This window comes from Limanda limanda, chromosome 12, assembly GCF_963576545.1.
Source record: "Limanda limanda chromosome 12, fLimLim1.1, whole genome shotgun sequence".
Lineage (NCBI taxonomy): Eukaryota > Metazoa > Chordata > Actinopteri > Pleuronectiformes > Pleuronectidae > Limanda > Limanda limanda.
In genome coordinates, this window is record NC_083647.1 from 20394697 (window position 1) to 20415181 (window position 20485).

A 20485-nucleotide genomic window follows, 5' to 3' on the forward strand; every position below is an offset into this window, starting at 1 on the left:
AAAAGTTATTATATGAATGTACATGTTTTCATGGCAGAACAGAGTTGAGGAAAAACTATCCTAAAAAAAGCCTTTTAAGAGGATTTAAACAAATGAATCCAGAGGATTTTGGTTTAGCATTTTGAGGTTAAAGTGGAAGTGGTGTGAATAAAGCTGACTCCTCTGCTCCATGAAATCAAGTCAGAGGATCAACAGCTTTCTGCTCACACGATTAAAAGAGAAACAATTTCCTCTTTACTAAAACTGAATAATTGGACCAATTCATATAAACTATATGATATAAGTAATCTTCTCATTGTTTTCTAATCCATGACCCTGAATCTGTGATTATCTATTGGACACAGACACGTAAATGTATAAAAACAGTTTTAATACTTCATATTCTTTGTCACACCACAGATTTATTCAAGAAGCTGTACAAAGAGAAACTTTAAAGATCCTTAAACATCTTGTGGTATTTATTCACTTTTAATAAAAACTCCACTAAGTGTTATTTAGTCAACACGGCTCTCTTCTCCCAGCTGCTCACACACCACAGCGCAACATTTAATCTGCATCTATTGTCCTCCTCCAAATGCCCGGTGACCTGAATGCACCGCACAATCTGTTTGCTGTGCGTTCTGCTCGCCGCAGCCTCACAAGCAGAATGCATATCCTGTGTGAGGTTTAGCTGTTATCAATTAACTGGTCACGGCTGGAGTCAACACAAACCAAATGGTTCCACTTCCCCGTCGCACTGGGCCACTGTTGGTGTGTCTGGTTTGATTACGTCCCTGCCGCTCCAGTGCCACTCCCCCGGCGGTCTGTCCGTCTCCATCCATGCGTCCCCGGGCAGCTTCCTCACATTCACCAGAGCAAACCCTGACATTTGGGTTCAACCTCTGTCAGTGTCCATAAAACAAAGTCATCCCAGTGCTGGACTCCTCCGTCCAGGCCTCTCTCTCTCTCTCATTAGCCCACCAGGAAGGCCCCGAAGTAGCTCGCCCTGCCGTCCATCTCCATGGCGCTGGCGTTGCTGACTGAGACGAAGAGGCGGTCGGCGGGCTGGAGGAAGGCCGTGCCGGCCTGGTGCAGGGAGAAGAGGCCGGGCTCCTGACCCCGGGGCCAGCAGGCGCTGCGGGACGACTTCATCAGCAGGATGGGCACCGTGTAGGAACTCATCTGAGGGAGTAGATCGCAACTTTGTGAATCATATGATGTGGATTTTTTAAAATTCTGACAATATCGGAGATCAATAACTGTATGAATCAACTGTGGTGCATTCAGGGACACACTGACATTTGAGGGTAAAGAGTTCTCTGGCACAGCTGCGTGTCATCAGGAACTTCATTGCCCTCACTGGCAATTCTGAGTCACCGTGTCCAGTCCTGACATTGTGTTTGTATTAGCTCATTTCTGTTTGGCCGGGGAAAGTTTTGTTTTGTGTTGCCCTGACCAATCAGTACTGAGTCACACACTTTCTCCCCGCCGGTGGAAGGGAACACTGGGAAACACACGTCCTCCCCCACTGCTCTTGAATGTAGCCTGTGGTTGGTTCACTGGCACTTCCTCCCTCTTCACAGGTAAGTTTGCTTCAGATAGAAGCTGCATCGGGATCAGGTCGATCACTGTGGGTGCTGTTGTACTTTCTTTTCCCAGATCTTCCATTGGTGCTTCCTGTTTCTAACTCTGTGCGTACCATGGAGCAAAGCAGGGCCTGGACACCTGTTGTTATGTTGTTACACATCAAGGATATTTCTTCTTACTCCTGTGTTACTTTGTAAGTCCTCGCCTGCTGCTTCTTTTGCTTTATTTTTAATTTAAGTGCTTACCAAACATGTGTTTAAAGTAGGGCTGGGCAAGTTAACTCGTTTTAATCGAGTAAACTCAAGTGATGAGTTAACTCGATTAATTATTTTATCTCGCATTAACTCAGGTTTGATTATTTATTGTTTTATTGTGAAAGTTAGGCTTTTATTTTGTGAAAGTCTGTTGCTGACTGCTGCAGAACAGGAAAAAAGAAAATAATTGGCGGATAAACAATCGAGTTAACTCATCACTTGAGTTAACTCGATTAAAACGAGTTAACTTGCCCAGCCCTAGTTTTAAGGTTTCAACATTAGACACTGTTTTTTAGAAACTGAGTGTCCAGCACTTTGACCAATGGCTATCTTATACTTTTGTGTTCTAGCATACGGCCTCTCTGGAAAAGATCAGGAAAATGTACATACTTGAGTTCACATCTGTAAAAAGCTATAGAGATAAACAACCAGAGACAACTATTCACACCTAGAATCTCTAATTTACCTAGGCTGCATGTCTGTGGGAGGAATGGCGGAGAACTGGGCCCTTGGCACAGAAAGACCCCGGCCAGGTTTGGACCCACAACCTTTTTGCTGTGAGGCGACAATGCACATGCTTCCCCCCGTCCCCGGGCACATAAATGATCTCACAATTCAAATTCAATTGTCCTTTAATGCACACAAAGCCTCACCTTCTTGTAGATGTACTGTACAAGCTGCGCTCCTTCTTCCTCCCTTGCGTCCCCCTCCGTCTCCCCCGTCGAGGGCAGCCTGAAGTAGGTCTGTGCATAGATGTAGTAGAGGCCAGACGTGGGCACCAGGAGCTCGCCGCCCCTCAGCTCCATGTTCTGCAGGAAGGACAGACCCCTGTGGCCCTCCCACCCTCGGATACGCTGCCCCAGGTGACCCCTGCTGCTCCCAGAACCTGCAATCACACACGCACACACATGCTCAATGTTTGAGACCGTTCCCTAAGATGCAGGAGCTTTTTCAGATTACAGTTAGGAGTGTTGCTGAGTTTAAACAGCCACTGCAGTTCAAATGAGAAACAAATGTTGAAAGAGTCTGTGTGTAAGTAGTGCTCACAGATGTGTCCACAGAGCAGCGGCAGCCCAACAACGGCTCCTCTAATGAACTATAAAAAAACTCAGCTATGTGTTGCTTTTAAAAAATGTCTTGTTTTCTTTCTGCCATGTTTTTTTTCTAATTTTCTTTAGTCCAGCGACGACAGCCACATATTTTTTTTTTTAAAAACATGCAGAAGTGGCCAATGAACTCCTCTGTCCAGAACAGGAAAAGATAACACTCCTTTTTTTAGATTTATTAAAAATTGGATCCTTATGGACAACATCCTGGAAGCGAAAGCTAAATAAGTGTATTTACCAGAGATATAAAAAGTATCACAAACATAACAGAGAACAACATTGTGCAGCTCATTCATCAGTTTTAAAAGCCTGAGACAGTTTTAATTCGGACTGTCTAACTTTATCAAACTGTAAAATGTGCACCATCAGAAGTTTGTCCAGTTCCCAGCGGCTAAAAAAAGAATAAATCCCATTGGGACAGAATTAGTGACTGACTCCACAACATCTAAATAAAAATTCACTAGAGCTATTATAGAAGGTTGTCCAGTAATCATTAAGTCGGTGGTTCGATCCCTGGTTCCTCCTGTTCTCCTTGGCTCAGACACTGAACCCTAAATTTCCCCTGTATATTTATATATTTAATTTTTTGACAATTTCTACTTTAAGTCTATTTTAATCTTCAGTCTCTATGGCAAACATTGTATTCTTTTGTTTTGTCCCTCATTCTCTTCTACATGTGTAGTTCTATTAACTCTGCGGTGGAGCGAACTATTTTAAAGAAGGAGGCGTTGTACTCGTATTGTCCATTGTGACTGTGGCGATGAAAAATAGTTGAGGTGGCTCTCAGGTCAGTTATGGGGCAACTTAGAAGCATTTTGCTCAAGGCCCCGGATGAGGTCAGGACCCTCTCTGGGCTTATTGGGACAAGTCGTTGTGGGCTGCTGGCTTGCTTTCCCTATGAACTGTCAAAAAAAAGAACTCCTCCAAACGCTTTCTCCCGGGCTGTCTGTGTGTTTACTGCCCTTGTGGACCTGTCATCTGGGATGCGTGTGAGTCCATGTTGCCTGTGTGGTCCAGGAGCGGGCTAGTGCCAAAAGTGTCCCGCGCTCGTTTGCTGGACAGAGATTAATTAAGACAGTGACTCATCCTGTGCAGGACGCTCCAGGTTACGCAGAAGCAGCTGCACATCTGCAGGTCCTGACAGACGTGTAGGGAGACGTTATTAAACCTGAAAGCCGCCTGGGAAGCCTCGAAGCACATTCCTCACCTCTGGCACTGGGAAGGTGCAGGTGAGGGAACCTAAGCCTCATCCTTAGACCCTTGTCTGTACACATAACATCCCTATTATTTTGTTATTTAGATTGGCAATAGGACAGATGTCCTTTTCATCAATTTTCCATGACCAGGTTTTCATTGGAAAGGAAACGACTGCACATACTTTTGCGTTCGACTCGTGCACTCACCCTCTGCTGTGGGAGAGTCTGTGGAGGAGAGGACACCCGTCACATGGGCCGCGACTTTAGGAAGAGGGACCCCGGGGCTCAGGATGGGCAGCGCTCCCGTCAGCTTATCTGCGAAAACACAAGCAGATAAGAAACACTCTCTGTACATTTCTAGTGGGAAAAGTCATACTTTAAGCCCATTAGCAGTAATTGGCTGTCAATGGAGGCATTGTTCTTACTTCTCATAGTGGAGGATATCTCTTTCTGGAATCTGTCCGCCATTGTCTGAGAGGAAAACACAAAGAGAAACAGAAAAAGGGACGAGGGGAGAACGGAGGGAGAGAGAATGGGTCAGTTTTTCTTTTACAGTTGTTCTGACTTTTTGTACGTATCTTTTACATCTAAATTAGAAGCATTCAGTAATCTATCAGGAACCCTGTCACCCTGCATATCCAGTCACTCCCACTCATCCTGGGTCTACACAATTCGTGTGCGGACCTGTAATAGCGGTTTTCCCCTTTTGGCTGAGTCAGTGTTGGATCATTTTTCCAATTTTAGCCGGTGACGTCTGAGTAACTGCATGTGAAGCACGAGAGGATCCCTGATTACTGTTAAAAGAGAAATTGGCCTCTGGTGTCTTGTGTTTTTTTTTCTTGCACCAGATCTTGGTTTGTTTTCTTTTCCGCACAGAATCATGTAAATCGGGACAAAGAGAATAAATCAAAACCTTCTCTATGTGGTAGTGGAGCTGTTGCGTGACTTGCCAGCAGGGGTTTAGTTTTCTCTCCTCGGCCGTCAATTCCTCGAACTGCGAGTGCAGGTTTGCGTTTATCAGACAGGACACGCTGCTGCGGGAGAAACTCTCCTTCATCTGGTGGGATGAGAAGATGAAAACAAAATGATAAAACGCTGAAACTAAATAATTTAATGATCTTATCTGCCAATTGTTTTCCTTATAAACAGGATTTTCTCTCAAGTGTGGAAATTTAAATTGTCTAATAAGTTAGGGTAAATCTTCTAGTTTGTTGAAATCATTGATCTAATGTATATATATGACAAACAAACTGCAGACATGAATATTTACAGATATTTGTCTGCAAGGAAAAATTGATTATCAAGTTAGTTGCAGATTAGTAAAAACTCACCTGTAATTTTTGTACTCTCTGTAGCCAATAACAGTCCTAATTGCAAACTTTACATTTTTACTTATCTAACATTCATACTGTTCATATCTTTCTCTAGTGTTTATATTTTGTATGAATTGTATATTTATGTATTGTATGAGTAAACCCTGACTCTGAGAAAAATACATACATAGATAATCATCACCATAACGAAATCAAAATCCATATTTGTATCCACTTATTTTATCTGGGTCTATTTAAATGCTACAAAATATGCTTTCTCAAAGTAAAATAGTTCCCTGGTTACTTTGCTAAATATCAATTATGATATGTCATTTTATCAATATGTGATTAAAGTTCAATTACTTAATATTTCCATTCTTCTGGACTTCTTATTCATGGTAAAAAAGTGAAGCTCAAAATGTATTCTGCTTTTAGGAAAACAATTTATTTTGGAATAATGCTGGAATTAAAAATGATCGTTAAAAGAAAGCAAATCACATTTTACTAAAACATCTTTCAAGTCTTTTATAACATTTGATAATAACATCTTAATTACAATTTTAATACATATATGTAGCTTTGATTAATTTGAATTATGCTTCATAAAGTAAAACAGTCCCTCGGTTACTTATAGTGTTTTATTGGTATTATTGGAAGAGGTTAACAATGAATGTGTTGTCTATGTGATCACAGGAACTCACAGGTAAGCCCCGGGTGTTTCCTGCTCCTCAGCCAATCAGAGCTCAGGAACAAGTCTATCAGCTTTTATAAACATGTTTTATTAGTTTTTATTGAACAGGTTTGAAAATAATTAATTCTGCTCGACAGTCTCATGACCTCATTTATAACTATAGTGTTAAGTCCTGTCATTATTTTTAAAACTGTCTCCTCTCTCGTTGTCTAGCAGAAGGGAAATTCCTGCACCACTTTTGAAGGACACCTTTTTATTTCTAGAATATTTCAACTCTATTTTTGTATAATATGACATTGATGGTCCTAATTATAAAAATAATGTATAATAGAGAAATATATGATGGGCCCAGCAGTGTACAAAGTAGTTAAAATGGTACTTTAATGATACTTTAACAGTATTTAAAGTGAATTTCCACATCTGACGCCTCTGTTCCCTGCAGCGTTACATCTCTGTAGGAACAGAATATGGATTAAAGGATGTGATCATTCTATTTCAAGGTAATTTGTATCTATAGCTGCGAGTTTTCAGTACAGGATATTGTTTTAATGTTGTCCCAGTCCTGTATCCATACAGAGTCTATTGTTAAATTAGGTCAAAGGTCTTGTATTCCTCTACAGTTAATGTTAGATCACTATGAGATTATAACAAAGAAAGTATGTCCTCATTTAACATCTCCTCAGTAAGATGTCAGTTCACTCACTGTGCTCAGGACTTTGTTGAAGTAGATGACGCTGATGGCCACGGCGATGGTCTGGAGGAGGACGGCTGCGAGTATGATGAGGCCCAGACTCTGCAGGGAGAGAGAGACGGCCATGTCCCAGCGGCGTGAGAAGAGCAGCCAAATAAAGTCCAGCAGAGAGAAGAGAGAAAAGAGAGAGTGGAGGAAATGCTTCCAGCAGGCAGGACAAGTCAGATCAAGCTCTGCTGCATTTCTGCTCTGAAGAGAGCGAGAGAGAGAGAGAGAGAGAGAGAGAGAGAGAGAGAGAGGAGGAGGAGGAGGCCGGAAAACAGAGCAGCAGTTTGTAGGTGGAGCAGGGAGGAGGTGTGGAGGATTACAACAGCCTCAAGATGTCACTGTTATTAGACAGAAATAAGCAGGGAGATTTAATGCAACTCCTAGATGCCTTCAGGGGCCGACGAACATAGGGAAAACTTGGAGGTGCTGAAGCCAAATGGATATATATATATAGATCTCTATATATAAATGATCTTTGCATTGTTGATATTCAGCTGCCACCTGATGCAAAGATGGTGCAGAGTTTGATTTAGATATCACAGGGGTTATTTTCTCTTTTTCCCTAATAATCACACTTCAAGGTCAATTTTTTGGCTTTTCTGGAGCTTTGGATCAACACACAGGCTTCATCAGCACATGGAGATGTTCAGATTTAAACTCTTCTCAACCTCTTCTCCCTGTTCACAAAGGGTTATTAATAATAATAATAATAACTTTATCATAAAGCACATCTTAAAGTGAATGCTACAAAGGCAAAGACAAAAGATAAAATGTAATTTGATAGTAATGACTAAGGAGATAAATAAAATAGTATCAAGAAAGAAAGTAATCCGATCCAGAGGATTGGGGCACGGACAACAAAGGCCCTGTGAGCTTTGGTCTTCAGTACAGAACATCTTATCTTATCCTGATAGTATTGATGAGTTAAATAAAATCGTATGTGATAATAGTGGAGTGATCATCTAAAGCCCGCAAAGCACATTTAACTTTCTATGAAAAACATGTGTGGTGACAGGACTTTGAAAAGGAGCCTAACTGTGACCTTAGCATTTTATGAGACCCTTTTAGTTACTGTGCAGCAGGTGGTTAAAGGTGCGACTGTCTTTCAGTCTCTGACGCCTTCTCCTTCTTTCTGCAGTTCAAAGTAGCTGGTGACATTTTAAATCCTGATTTCCAAGCATCAGCCATAGTTTTTTTTTTTACTGGCTGTATTTCTTTATTACTTCCAGCCAGGAGCACTTCAAAAGCTTCGCAAATGGTTTTCACGACTTCCAGTCTCCAAATGATGAGCGAGTGAAGGCAGCATTAGATAACTGTTGGCTGGAGGAGGCTTTTAAGAAGAGCACAGAGCCTCTGGAAACAATAAATCTCTGGCAGTTTAACACCGATGAAGATATTTGACCCTTTTCCTGGAATTTTATTCTATTTTCAAATTTTTTTTTTTAGCTTCTCTTTTAGATCAGTTAAACACCTGTAGATGGTGTTAATGTAATAATAAATTGTATCTATACAGCATTTTGCAAGCGTATGCTTAAAGAGTAGTGTGAATAAAAATATGAATTAAAATGAACCAATGAAATAATATATATATATATATATATATATATATATATATATATATATTTAAATATACACCGAGACCCATACGTAGATAAATGAGTATAATATAATCAAATATTAAATAATAATTAAATGGAGCTTAAAATATATAAATGAGATAAGATGTGGCTATAACTAAACATGCTCCATTAAGTTAGGTGAAATAAAAATAAAGGAAGTGGAAATATATATAATGCAATCTCATTGAGGGATTATATACTGTATATACATTGAAATCACAATCTAATACTGTCTATTTGTATATATTGCAGATGGGAGTACCCCCCAAAAAGATATCTCATTGTCATATAACCTAGGTTGCAATGATTAACATGAGTGGAGTTCACTAAAGCTGTGGCTCAGGGGGTAAAGGGGGTTGTCCACTACCCAGAAGGTCAGTGGTTCAATCCCTGGCTCCTTGGGCAAGATGCTGAACCCTGACAGTGTATGAATGATGTTATAGAAAAAGATCTCTGTGTAGAAGCGATGTGGTGAATATGACTTGAGCTCTGAGTGGTTGATATGACTTGAAAAGCTACAGACCATTTAGCAGCATCACTGCATGAAAATGTGAAGCTCAGCGTCTGAAAATCAGATAAAAAACCAGCATTTTTTTTTTCTCTCTTCTCTTTCCTGCTATTGTGCAATGATCTGAGAGAATGCTCGCAGATTAGTGCCAAGTGACCCGCCATTGTTAGTGTTGCGTTGAGCACTGAGCGGGATCCGTCACAGGGGAGTCATTCAATCTGCCCGACTTAACCTTGAGTGATTCCTGTACTTTCATTCCTCCACCTCTCACCCCGGCTCCATTGTCAGAGTGAGGAAGTGGGACGACCCTCCCAACTACCAGGACCAGCGTGCACGCAACCCACAGAGTCATGCATGTGCAGCGTGAATTCCACAGCAGCTCCCGCAGAGGAGACGTGCGTATGCAAATGACTCTGAGAATGTAGACGTAAGTGTGAGCGGTCCACGTCTCTTGGAAAATAAGTATTTACTTTGTTTCCCCTCACTGATTAAAATCTCAAAATGCGGAAGAGAAAGCGATAAGCGTTTCCTGCGTTCCCCTGAAGTGAATCAATTCCCAGGCTCGCAGAGAGGGAGGTGGAGAAGGTGAGTGATATATTGAGACTGTCTGGCCTCAGGCGGGAAGATGACACCCTGAGAGAGATGCCTGTCTACAATCCCATGGCAAGCAGGCAGAGAGAGGGAGAGACCATGTGTGAACATGTGTCTGGGGAGTTATTGTGAGAGTGGAAATGCATCAGTGTTTTCGAGCTATTTCCTTAATATCGGGCCACTTGTGTTTTTTCTTCAGTCCAGTCGACTGTTGACCTTTGACCTCTGGCAGACGTGTCCACATATCCAACAGTTTTTAATCCCAGATGTGTAGATGTTGCTGCCATAAGACTGTAAATAACTGATCTTAATCTTTATCAGATTACAAAAATGTTTATAAATAAAACTTTGTTTACTTTCATATATATATATATTGTGTAAACATTGGGGATTTGAAAGGGAACCCGACAGTTAATGAACCAAACACAGATATGAATTAGGGCTGGGCAAGTTAACTAGTTAATTACGAGTTAACTCATCACTTATTTAATTCAACTAATTATTTTATCTCGCATTAGCTCAGGTTTGATTATTTATTGTTTTATTGTGAAAGTCAGGCTTTTATTTTGTGAAAGTCTGTTGCTGACTGCTGCGGAACCGGAAAAAAGAAAATAATTGGCGGATAAACAACCATGGATAAGGCTACGGAGCTTTTACATGGCCATTTTCATTTTAAAGTCCTTCCAGACGGCGGAGTCGACAGAACCAAAGTAATTTGTAGCCACTGCCAAGGTGAATTTTCTTATCACCGGAGTACTTCCAGTCTAAAGTATCACCTAAATGCAAAACACACAGTTGATATCAGCAAATCACTCAACGAAACAACGAGTGGAGCGAGGCTTCGGCAGACTACGTTAGACGCAGGGAGGAGTATAGTTTTTCACAATGAATAGGATAACATTAATGCCCTGGCAGTGGCATTGAGCTTAAACTTTGTATTTGCTTTGATAACATTGTTAAGTTGAGATTTACACTGAATATTTTATTTAACTGCTACTGTATTAAATGCTGACGTTAAAAGTGTTTGCTCAACATATGTTATGGCACTTTCGTTCATATGGCAGAACATTGAAAATAAAATTGCGCTATACACTACTTTTTAATTCATTATTGGATTTTGCGTATACAAATGCGATTAATCGTGATTAATCAGGGAAATCATGCGATTAATCGCGATTAAAACTTTTAATCGTTGCCCAGCCCTAATATGAATATATTTTTACTACATAAGGAAAGTGAGGGCAGCGAAAGAGACAACAACTTGAGACAACTTCAAAATTGCAAAGATTGGAGAGAGGGGCCTCCTCATTACGCAGAGTGCAGTACTGCGTGAAAACACCAGGGGGCAGCAACTTCGTTACTGCGCAGTCGGCATTAAAAACAAAAATCCACTGAAAACGTTGTATTTTCCAAACTCCCCCTCAATGAATGATCTATATTTACTCTGAACTTTAACAGAAGAGCAACACCCAGGTCACATTCCTGAGGGTGTGGGGGGTGTTTTCATTGGAACGTCATAAGGCCCCACTCGTTTTAAGGCAGTTTCTGAGTGTAGAGTTGACCCTTAATGGTTATTGGATTGAAAACTCATTTTATGCCTAACTTTTGTAAAGCCCCAAAACCTTCAGACTCTCGTGTCCCTGTGTGGAACATGTGCAGAGTTCAGCTACTGAAGCTTTTATACACAGTGAATCAAAACGTTAAGTATTTTCCCAACAAGCCCTGATGCTGAAGAACAATTGGAAACAGGAAAGCCTGAGGAGAGCTGCTGCTGCTTCTTCTTTTTTGGAAAGGAAAGCTGCTGCCCTGTCAAGCAAAGTACATGAATTATACCAAGAAGACAGAAAATGACTTTAAAGGATGGATCACACTCCATTCACCTTCCTCTGCCTTCCACTCCTCTTTTCTCTCCCTCAAGGCTTCGCCTGCAGGCGTTCCTCCCGCTAAAGTCATGGAATCTCCCTAAATTCCCGTCTGAGTTTTACAGCTGCTCATTGTCTCCTTTATAAAACAGACTGGTGCTGAAAAATGCTGCTGCAGCACAAAGTTCACAGACTGTCACCAGCGACCGGGCCTGAAACTGGGCGGGTATTTCCCCCGACAGGAAACTATACAGTGGGAGGAAATAAAAGATGTTTTAATCCTCAATCATTTCTATCAACTTAAGAAACCAAAATATACAGAATACAGGGGCCGCCATCTTGTACTGGTGACATCATTCAGAGCCAGATCCTGCGTAGTAGTGGAGCTGTGCTGTCAATCATTACGTCTCAACTTGTGTTAAGATAATCAAACAACTAATTAAAACCAAACTTATAAGACAAATGAACAGAAATACACAAATCAACATGTTTGGCACTAATTGAAATGACAGTAACAATTTTAAGGAAAAATTCGTTTTTCATGTAGTTTTCATTTTCTTTTCAGTTTGGCCTATGTGTATATATAATACATGGAGGTTGCAATGCTGCAGCCAACCACCAGGGGGGAATCCATATCTTTTAGGATGCTTCTCTTTTGTGAGTTGTCTTCATTTACAGACATTGAGTAAAAGTTGTAATGAAATAAAAAAAAGTCTCTTCATATACTTTTAACTGGATGGATGGATGGATATAGCAGCAACAATATCACAGTATATGAGATATAGAACATAAAACTAAAACTGTGCAAAGTATAAAGAAGGAAAATATAAAGAATGCACATATTATATGGATATAAAGCGTAAATTGTACACTTAGAGACATAAAAAGTAAACGTACAAAAGTAAAAGCATTTGTCATGCAGAAAAATGGGACCATTAAGTATTTCATGACCATGTTTTATTATTGCATTTCTAATGTTTTAATACATAAGTAGTATGTTGCTGCTGTGGCTGGTTGAGGTAAATCTCTCAATTCTAACGGATGTCTTTTAATTTTGTTTGTTTAGTCTGTATAAAAATATCATATTTTACAAGCTGATCTTATATTTAGTGTGTAAAAGCAGAATCCTTAAAAACAACGGGAAACTTTAACTGTCACATCAGTGTTTGGAAGATTAAAATACAATATTTACATCTGAAATAGAGCGGTATTGAATATAGTAAAAATGGTAAATAGTCACGTCAAGTACTAGTACTTCACAACCTTACTTGAGTACTGCTGTTAGAAAACCACTAGAGGACGCTGTTGTATTGATCTTTGGTGCTGCTGGGTTTAGTGACCCAGGAATTCAATAACCCCTCAGGTGAGAGAAAAGGATCTGATCATAAAAATGACTGATGCACCTCTGAGCGTGTTGGTTCTCTCAAGTAATAGTTACACAGTAATTATGTATTTAGCAGCTGCGTCATCTAAACCACAGTGTTCTTCATTCCCTTCTTGTGTATAAATATATGTGTTTTATTAGTAGGTGTGTTGGATACCACTAAATATTTATGATTAGCACAAAAAAAGCAATTAGCAACCCACAAGTATTTGTATGCATTATAGCTAAAGGTGACATATGATAATGGTTAAACGATGTATTTTAATAAAGAATCCTGAATACAATCACAATAAAAATGTATAGAGAACTTTGTTTTCTCCATTTTAATTCTTTGTACACATTAAAATCTTATCAGTTGCTCTCTTTTCCAATGCAAGATAAGCATTACTAGAAAATACCAATGTCCCAAATGAGACGGGTTCAGAAAAATGTTGAGTCACTTAAAATCAAATTGTAAACATCTGGTTCTTCATCAGGATTGGTGGTTCAATCCCCGGCTCCTCCTGTCCGCATGCCGAAGTTTCCTTGAGCAACACACTGAACCCGTCAGAGTAAAGGATAGTGTCATAGAAAAGGGCCTCATGCAGAATTTGAGTGTGAGTTTGTAAAGTGCTTTGAGTTTGTCGATAAGACTCTATAAACAGTCTGTATACTGGTGGTGCATTTAAGACAGTGAATGTAATTCCAGCGATGAGTTCGAGTTCCACAGTTTTCCCTGTCGAGTCATTTAATTCTCAAGGCATTTTTAGCCTCGGGGCCTGTTCAGAAACCTAAAGTACATCCTGTAATACAACACAATGTGAATAATAAATGGAATCAAACTGTCGAGCTTTTGCTTGTGACTTTCAAGTGGCATCATTGGTCTGGGAAGTCGTCACCTTACTGTTTTGCAGGGAGCAGAAGAAATACAAATACCGTCTATAAGAAATGTAAACTTCCTTTTTACAGAAGACAATTTCTTTTAAAAGACAGAATATCATGATCTGAATTATTTACTGATTAACTTTTCTTGTTTGTTGTTGTCGTCACGGTTTAACCCTGTTGTGCGCGGTGCGTTCTTTTATAATTGTGTTATTTGTATATAACCTTAATTTCCACAAATGCAATATTATTATTAATATCACAAAAAGAAAAAGATCTGTCCTGTGTTTGATGTGAACATTGTTTTCTCACCACAACAACAATAAAATCAACCACTGCAAATGTGAACCTTTGATTTTGGGAGTTTATTGTACCATTATTTAAAAAGTTAAAAGTATAAAATCCTTTCAAACCCTTGTGACACACATTTGTCTAAATGAATAAGTGAACTGCTGATGTGGAGCCATCTTGTTATTTTATCCTTTGATGGAAAGCTTGTGGCTGTGATGTGGTGACGGCCCAGAGCTTAGATCATATGTTTCAGCACGTAAAAATCCCTTTAGCAAATCTAAAGTCTCAAAGAATCAGACAAGCACACACTCATTACTCATTTGCACACACTCATTACTCATTTGCACACACACACACACACTCTCATAAGTTGTTCTGCAGCCAGTTGAGGTAACCCCTGACAACCCTCCTCCCCACATCGAACTCCACTGGCCAGACTATAAAGCTGAAGCATCCGTGGAAGCCGTCCTCATAGTGGTCGTTGGTAACCGTGACCCCTGAGTCCTGAAGGCGCCGAGCGTACATGAGCCCGTCGTCCCTCAACACATCATGTTCACACGTGAGGATGTACGTCCGAGGGCATTTGGCCAAAACCTCTGGTCCTGCCAGCAGCGGCGACGCCCGTGCATCCAGCAGCCCCGGCACCTCCTTCACCAGCCCCGGTGAACCCTTACCGACCACCAGAGGCCTGTGGTTCCTCTTGTGTTTCGGGGGCAGGAGCACGGTCCAGTCTGTCCGCGCCCTCAGCTCTGGGCTGACGGCCGAGTGGTGTGAGGAGCTGTGGTTGTTCACCAGCAACTGGGGCTGCAGGGAGAGGTCAGCGCCGAGGTACCGCAGCCAAAACCGAACCATGAGGGGGCGGTAGAGGACGGGTATGCCCTGGTTCTGCATGTAGGAAGGTGTGTTGAAGTCCAGGGTTTGCAGCGCCGGGTAGATTAAAGCCTGGAGGCTGAACTTCACACTCACAGTGTCGTCATTGGAAATCTGGAGAAGAAGTAAAAAAACATCATTCCCTGCATCGTATTTACATTGTGGCGCTCGCTTATACAAGTGACGGCTCCAGCTTACCTCCTGAGCGACGGCAGCAGCCAGATTTCCTCCGGTGCTAGCCCCTGACACGGCCACGCGCTCGGGGTCAATTGCATACTTGGCCAGAAGCTCTCGGGACAGGAAGTGTTTGGCAGCAGCGAGGCAGTCTAAATATGGAACGGGAAAGTGCACCTCCGGAAAAAGACGATACCTGAGAGACAATGGTTGCACAGGTTTCAGCGTAGTACAAAGGGGAACTCCAGTCAGTTACATGTCACAACAAGTAGCTCCAAACCTGTCATAACACTTCCACAATATCTAATATCTCATCCTGCTGCAGTAGACACACACTTACACAACAGAGACCACAACAGTGTTGAGCTCGTCCGACACCGTGCGGCTGAGGGCATCGCTTGAACGCCTCTCTGAGGAAGTGAGATAGAGAAAAGGAAGGATGGAGGAGTGTGGAAAAGCCAAATGAGCAAAAGTGAAACCACACATGATCTGGAATCATCTGGACAAATCATCTGACGACTTCAATATGAATGATTCTGATCAAGATCAATGGATTATTCCCTGAGAAAATTAAGCAAAAGGTTGAAAACTGCCCTCACAATGTTTACAAAAGAGAAAATAATGTCCTGGATTTCTCCCTCGGGTCAAGCATCGCCCCTCAACACATTCTCTGCTAAAATCAAACAAACAAAAGCAGACGAAAACGAAAACCTCCTTCGCAGAGGAAAAGCTCTTAAAACTAGACTTTCTCAACTAAATACTGAGCATTATAGCCTGAATATACAGGGAATTCATTGAGCAAATATTTGCATATTGTTTTACTGACACTATCCTCACCTGTAGTGCAAAGAAAGTTGTACATTTGTGGTACAAACCTTCTGTATACCCTCATTATTCTACTTTAGGACAGCACTAATGTCCGTACTCACCTGTGCCACCAAGGGCCCAGTCTCCTCCATAGAAATACATCAGCCCTCTCCTCAGGTGGCCCTCCCCTCCGGCCGGGGGCTCGTACACTCTGACCGGGATGCCGGCGAAAGTGATGTCGCTGACCTTCACTCCGGGCACGACCCCTCCCCCGGACTCGGAGCTGTCCCCCACCTTGCCCGAGCCATCCAAGCTCTCCGAGGGCCACCTGACAGATTTGAAATAACCGTCGCAGCCCAGCCAATCCCTCAGAGACGCCTGAGGACAGAGACGAGAGGAGAGGAACCTAAAATAAAGTTTCTCTGGACAACAAGAGGAGATCAAGTTTGGTTCAAACTGCTGATCAAGGACAACACCGGCCCTGCATTGGATTGTTGAGTTTGAATGTGAACCCATAACTTCTCTCCCGACTGACCCTTGAAGGATGTTATAGAACTCAAATGGTCCTTGACAGCTCTCGGTGCATGACAGGGCCTGTAAAAACTTTATGGATTATTTAATGAACCACCTGATCAAAGATGCTGTGGCCCACCAGGATTAGTCCCAATTTACACAAACCCACTTCTGACCTCCCTGGAACCTTAATTCTGCTCAGGGGTCTTTCCTACCCGATGAGTGGCTGATGATGCTCCTCTACTGTAAACCTGAGCATATCATCTGTAAATCTGCTAAATCATATATATTAGTATTATTGTTTTATCTGGACCATTCAAACATTCTTTGCCAGATTTCCTTTTAAACATTTTCAAAAAATAATATAGTTTTAATGATATAGCTTGGCTGAATACTTCATGGTTATTATTTCCATTGCCCAGCATCCCCATGAACATTTTAAATTCAATATTTAATCAGCAGTCAGAATCCATCCATGCCCTCCCCCCAGCATCACTGCTGCAGCTGCCCCCCCCTGCTGCATTCACGTGTTCCTGGTATTTACAACCGTGCACTCCACAGAATTAACCATGAAAACGTTTCTCTCTTACCAGATGCATGGATGTCCTGAAGGCGGCGGCCACCATTATCAGCCTCCACGGCTCCTGGATGGCGTCCGGCAGCGGGATGTAGATGTAATAAGCGAGAGACACCGTGAGAGTCAGTGAGAGGAGAACCGGCCGCAGCCTCATCTTGAGCCGGAGGAGAGAGGAGCACATCTGTCCGCAGCTGGAGCCGCTGATTGGTCCCTGCTGGTCTGAGCAGGACAGCGACGACCAATCAGGATCCAGAAAAGATCCCCGATCAAACACTTCCCTTACACATCTTCAAAATAAAACGCATTATTATGGTTATTCATATTTTAATCATTATACACTGTTCTTTTAGCCAAACCTTCTCAAATTATATCACCCTTTACCTATTTTAGGTATTTATTGCGAATAGTGCATTAATTTGGAAAAACTAATAATGTTTATTCTTTGAATTTACATAAAATATCTAAATAATATATTTATGTAAATAAATCTTCTTCATCCCTAAACCTTTTTACCTTACACATTTTTACAAGATTCGTACTTTTATTTTTATAGACAAGCAACTACAAGTGGACATCTGGGAAATTGAGTTTTTGGTTTTTGTGTGTCAGCTATTGGTTGGTACAAAGTTGTAATACATACATGTGACCATGGTGAGGCAGACTAGAGCTGATAATCCTGCAACAAGATCCTTTACATCTCATTTCTGTCATAGTCTTATCAGACAATGTGAAGTGAAGATGCATTTGCTGAAGAAAGACAGTTAAATAACACTTTATAACTTGCCTAAATAGTTGTTTTTCCCTGTTATAACACAATAAGCTCTGATGAGAAACATATTTATCCTCCATGTTTTTATTTGAGTCTAATAAACCAATTACATACATCAAAACATAGATTCCATTTTGAGCCTGCTGCACATGTTCCCATGTCAGAGAACACAGACAGGTCCGGACAGTGTCCCTCACAAATACATAGTTTCTCTATAGTTTTAATTCTTCAGGATACACATGTTTAATCTGATACAAATACGTGATATGTTACATGGACGGGATGAAACTGAGTAAGTTGGGAAAAACACTTTCTTCTTCCAAAACAGCTCTTTTAAACAAATTTTAATTTGACAAATTCAAAAAGATTAATAATTTTGTTATCATGTATCTCAAAACTGCAAATGTATAAATGTTTCACTACTTATCATAAAAGCAGTTTAAAACAGTTTATTTACCCATTTGATTCCAAAAGCTCTAAACAGGGGAGTAAATTATTTATCATGAAGTTAATGTTCTGTACTATTTTCAGTCCCTATTGATCACTTTGTAAGTGAAGACAATCGATGCTGAAGTCTCAGTGAAAGGCTTTAGTGATGCATGTTGCTGGACAACAACAGATCAAACTCATCTCCGTTCACAAGGTATCGATGCATCTACATCAGCTTCAGTCTTAAAAGATTTATTTACTTATTTTGGTGCTGACTTGTCCAGCAAAGTCAGCAGTGTTGAATATTGACACTGGGCCTATTGTGTAGAAAATAATTAAAAGTGAGTCCAGAGATAGAAAAGTGAGTCACTGCGACCAAGGTCAAATCCTTTGGGCTGAGAACTCTGTGTTTACATGGTTTACATCTCAGACCACAGAGGCAGCAGTGACCCCCCCATGATGGATTTTAAAGATTGGTCTGAATCCAGGTCACAGTCACAGAAAAGCAACGAGCAGCACAGCACGGTCGACAGTGTCACATCCCAAAGTGCAGCCAGGGAGGAGAGGCTCAGAATCGCCGTCTCACTCTCTCTCTCCGGGCTATTTCTCGCCCCCTGTCTCTTCCCACGATTCCACTTTTAAATGGCCACCGTCTGTCCCAGGCGGCCCAGTGCGAGAATGTAAACAAACATCAGAGCCGATGAGGATCTGACCTCTGCACTGAGCTGCTTTTCCAAAACATGGCAGCCCGGAGCACCAGACCGTGTCAGATTAGCCTCGTGGAAGAGTGGGGTCCTCCGGAGGAGACATGGCTGCAGAAAGTCACTGTGGTGCAAAACCAAAACAATGAATTGTTCACGTGCGGTATATTGGAAATTAAGAAAAACATGTCCCTGTGTGTTGTTGTTAAGTGGCCCAGCTAAAGTTGTGTGTCCCCAACCTGGTACCATGACCTCACACAGAAACTCCACATGGCCGTCGAGACTTAAATTAGCTTATTAACTCTCGTGCCAAGAGTTAGATGAGAAGATTGATGCCACTGCGCATTCAACACAACGGTATCAGTCTCCTCACGCAGCTCTGGGAAAGAAAGCAATGAGCGCATCTCCTGGAATGTAATGACATTGAATGCACTCTTGTGTTGTTTGTTTTGATGAGTTTTATCTTTTTCTGATATTTTCTTCTCATGTTTGCTCAGGTCTTATCACACTGGGTGTAGGTGCTTTATGGAAATAGATCCTAATACACAGGATTTCTATCTGAGGCTTATGATACTTTAGATAATCCCACTTTACCATTTAACCTGGTAGAAGTAAGATCAAATAAAATAATCCTTTATCAGTCCAACAGTGGGAAAATCCCAAAGGATAATAACACTTAAGTGTAAGAAAATATAGAAAATCCAGCAAAATATTAACTAAAATATTCAGTATGATGTATATTTGGGTGAAACTAACCCTATGGGTGAACAGCTTGTGCTGCAGCAGCAGTTTGGACGAGTGCCCGTCGATGCTTTTAAACCTTTTTGCAGTCGTCTTGTAAACCTGAATCCTACAGGGGTCCATGTTTTACTCTGAAAAGATCACGATGATTCATGCCCAGATGCCACACATGCTTTCCAAATATCCTATGGAAGCTTAAATGAGACGTTAATATGATATATGTGTTTTCGTGTGCGGGTACATGTGGTGTAAAGATTGTGCATTAAAATTCCATCTTCCTCCCTCCCTCCCTCCCTACCTCCCTCCCTCCCGTGTGTGTGTTGGTCTGGCGTCTCCCCCCAGTCTGTGGTATGGAGGGCAGAGAGAGGGCCCCTCTCTTGTGTCGCTGACTGGAATTACACTTATGGTCATTTAACATGACTAAAAGCACGAGGCAGAAGTGGAGGTTTTCTATTTCAGACAGGCCTGTTCTTGTTGATCAGCCTTGGGTCGGGTGTGGTAAGAAATCAACGAACAGACCACAAACACCAATAAAAACTTTACCAAGAGAAGAAAACCAGCTTGAACTACAGCTTCTCTGCATCTGCTTTTCAGATTTTAAAGGTCGCGGCAATTAGAAATCAAAAGGAATTCACCAGGACTTGGATATAAATAGATTTTACAACATCTTGCCGAGTAGAAATGAGAACATGCAGACTAATTGGCACCGGTGAAAAGACGAAACATGCACACAGAAGTTTTATTACTTGTGTCTGTTACCGGGCACAGTTCGGCCCATTAGCTCCGGCATGACATTTTTGTCTTCGCTCCATTTTAATCGTTTTAATCGTTTTCCGAAATAATTACATCAAGTTGATGCAGTTACTGTGCATGTAAAATCAGGAATGTTCTCCCTGAATATGTCAGCGAGGGCGAGACCCCTC

General features: G+C 41.3%; 2 protein-coding genes across 4 annotated transcripts; both read right to left on the reverse strand.

Annotated features, from left to right (window-relative positions):
• Window positions 1-400: 400 nt before the first annotated feature.
• LOC133015544 (tumor necrosis factor ligand superfamily member 10-like) lies at window positions 401-7047 on the reverse strand. The gene is made up of 6 exons (XM_061082769.1): window positions 6830-7047; window positions 5036-5179; window positions 4548-4593; window positions 4330-4437; window positions 2474-2706; window positions 401-1161 (listed from the first exon to the last, which is right to left on the reverse strand). The coding sequence occupies exons 1-6, from the start codon at window positions 6941-6943 to the stop codon at window positions 952-954; spliced, it is 855 nt and encodes a 284-aa protein (XP_060938752.1). The 5' UTR covers window positions 6944-7047; the 3' UTR covers window positions 401-951.
• A 7297-nt stretch (window positions 7048-14344) lies between these two features.
• nceh1a (neutral cholesterol ester hydrolase 1a) lies at window positions 14345-17076 on the reverse strand. 3 transcript variants are annotated; one of them, XM_061082772.1, is made up of 5 exons: window positions 16936-17076; window positions 15961-16210; window positions 15366-15435; window positions 15050-15221; window positions 14345-14965 (listed from the first exon to the last, which is right to left on the reverse strand). In XM_061082772.1, exons 1-5 carry the CDS (start codon window positions 17074-17076, stop codon window positions 14345-14347), a joined length of 1254 nt encoding a protein of 417 aa, XP_060938755.1. The 3 variants fall into 3 exon arrangements, with proteins under 3 accessions (XP_060938755.1, XP_060938754.1, XP_060938753.1); XM_061082771.1 differs by having other exon boundaries at window positions 15955-16210; XM_061082770.1 differs by having other exon boundaries at window positions 15366-15422; window positions 15939-16210.
• Between the last annotated feature and the right edge of the window lie 3409 nt (window positions 17077-20485).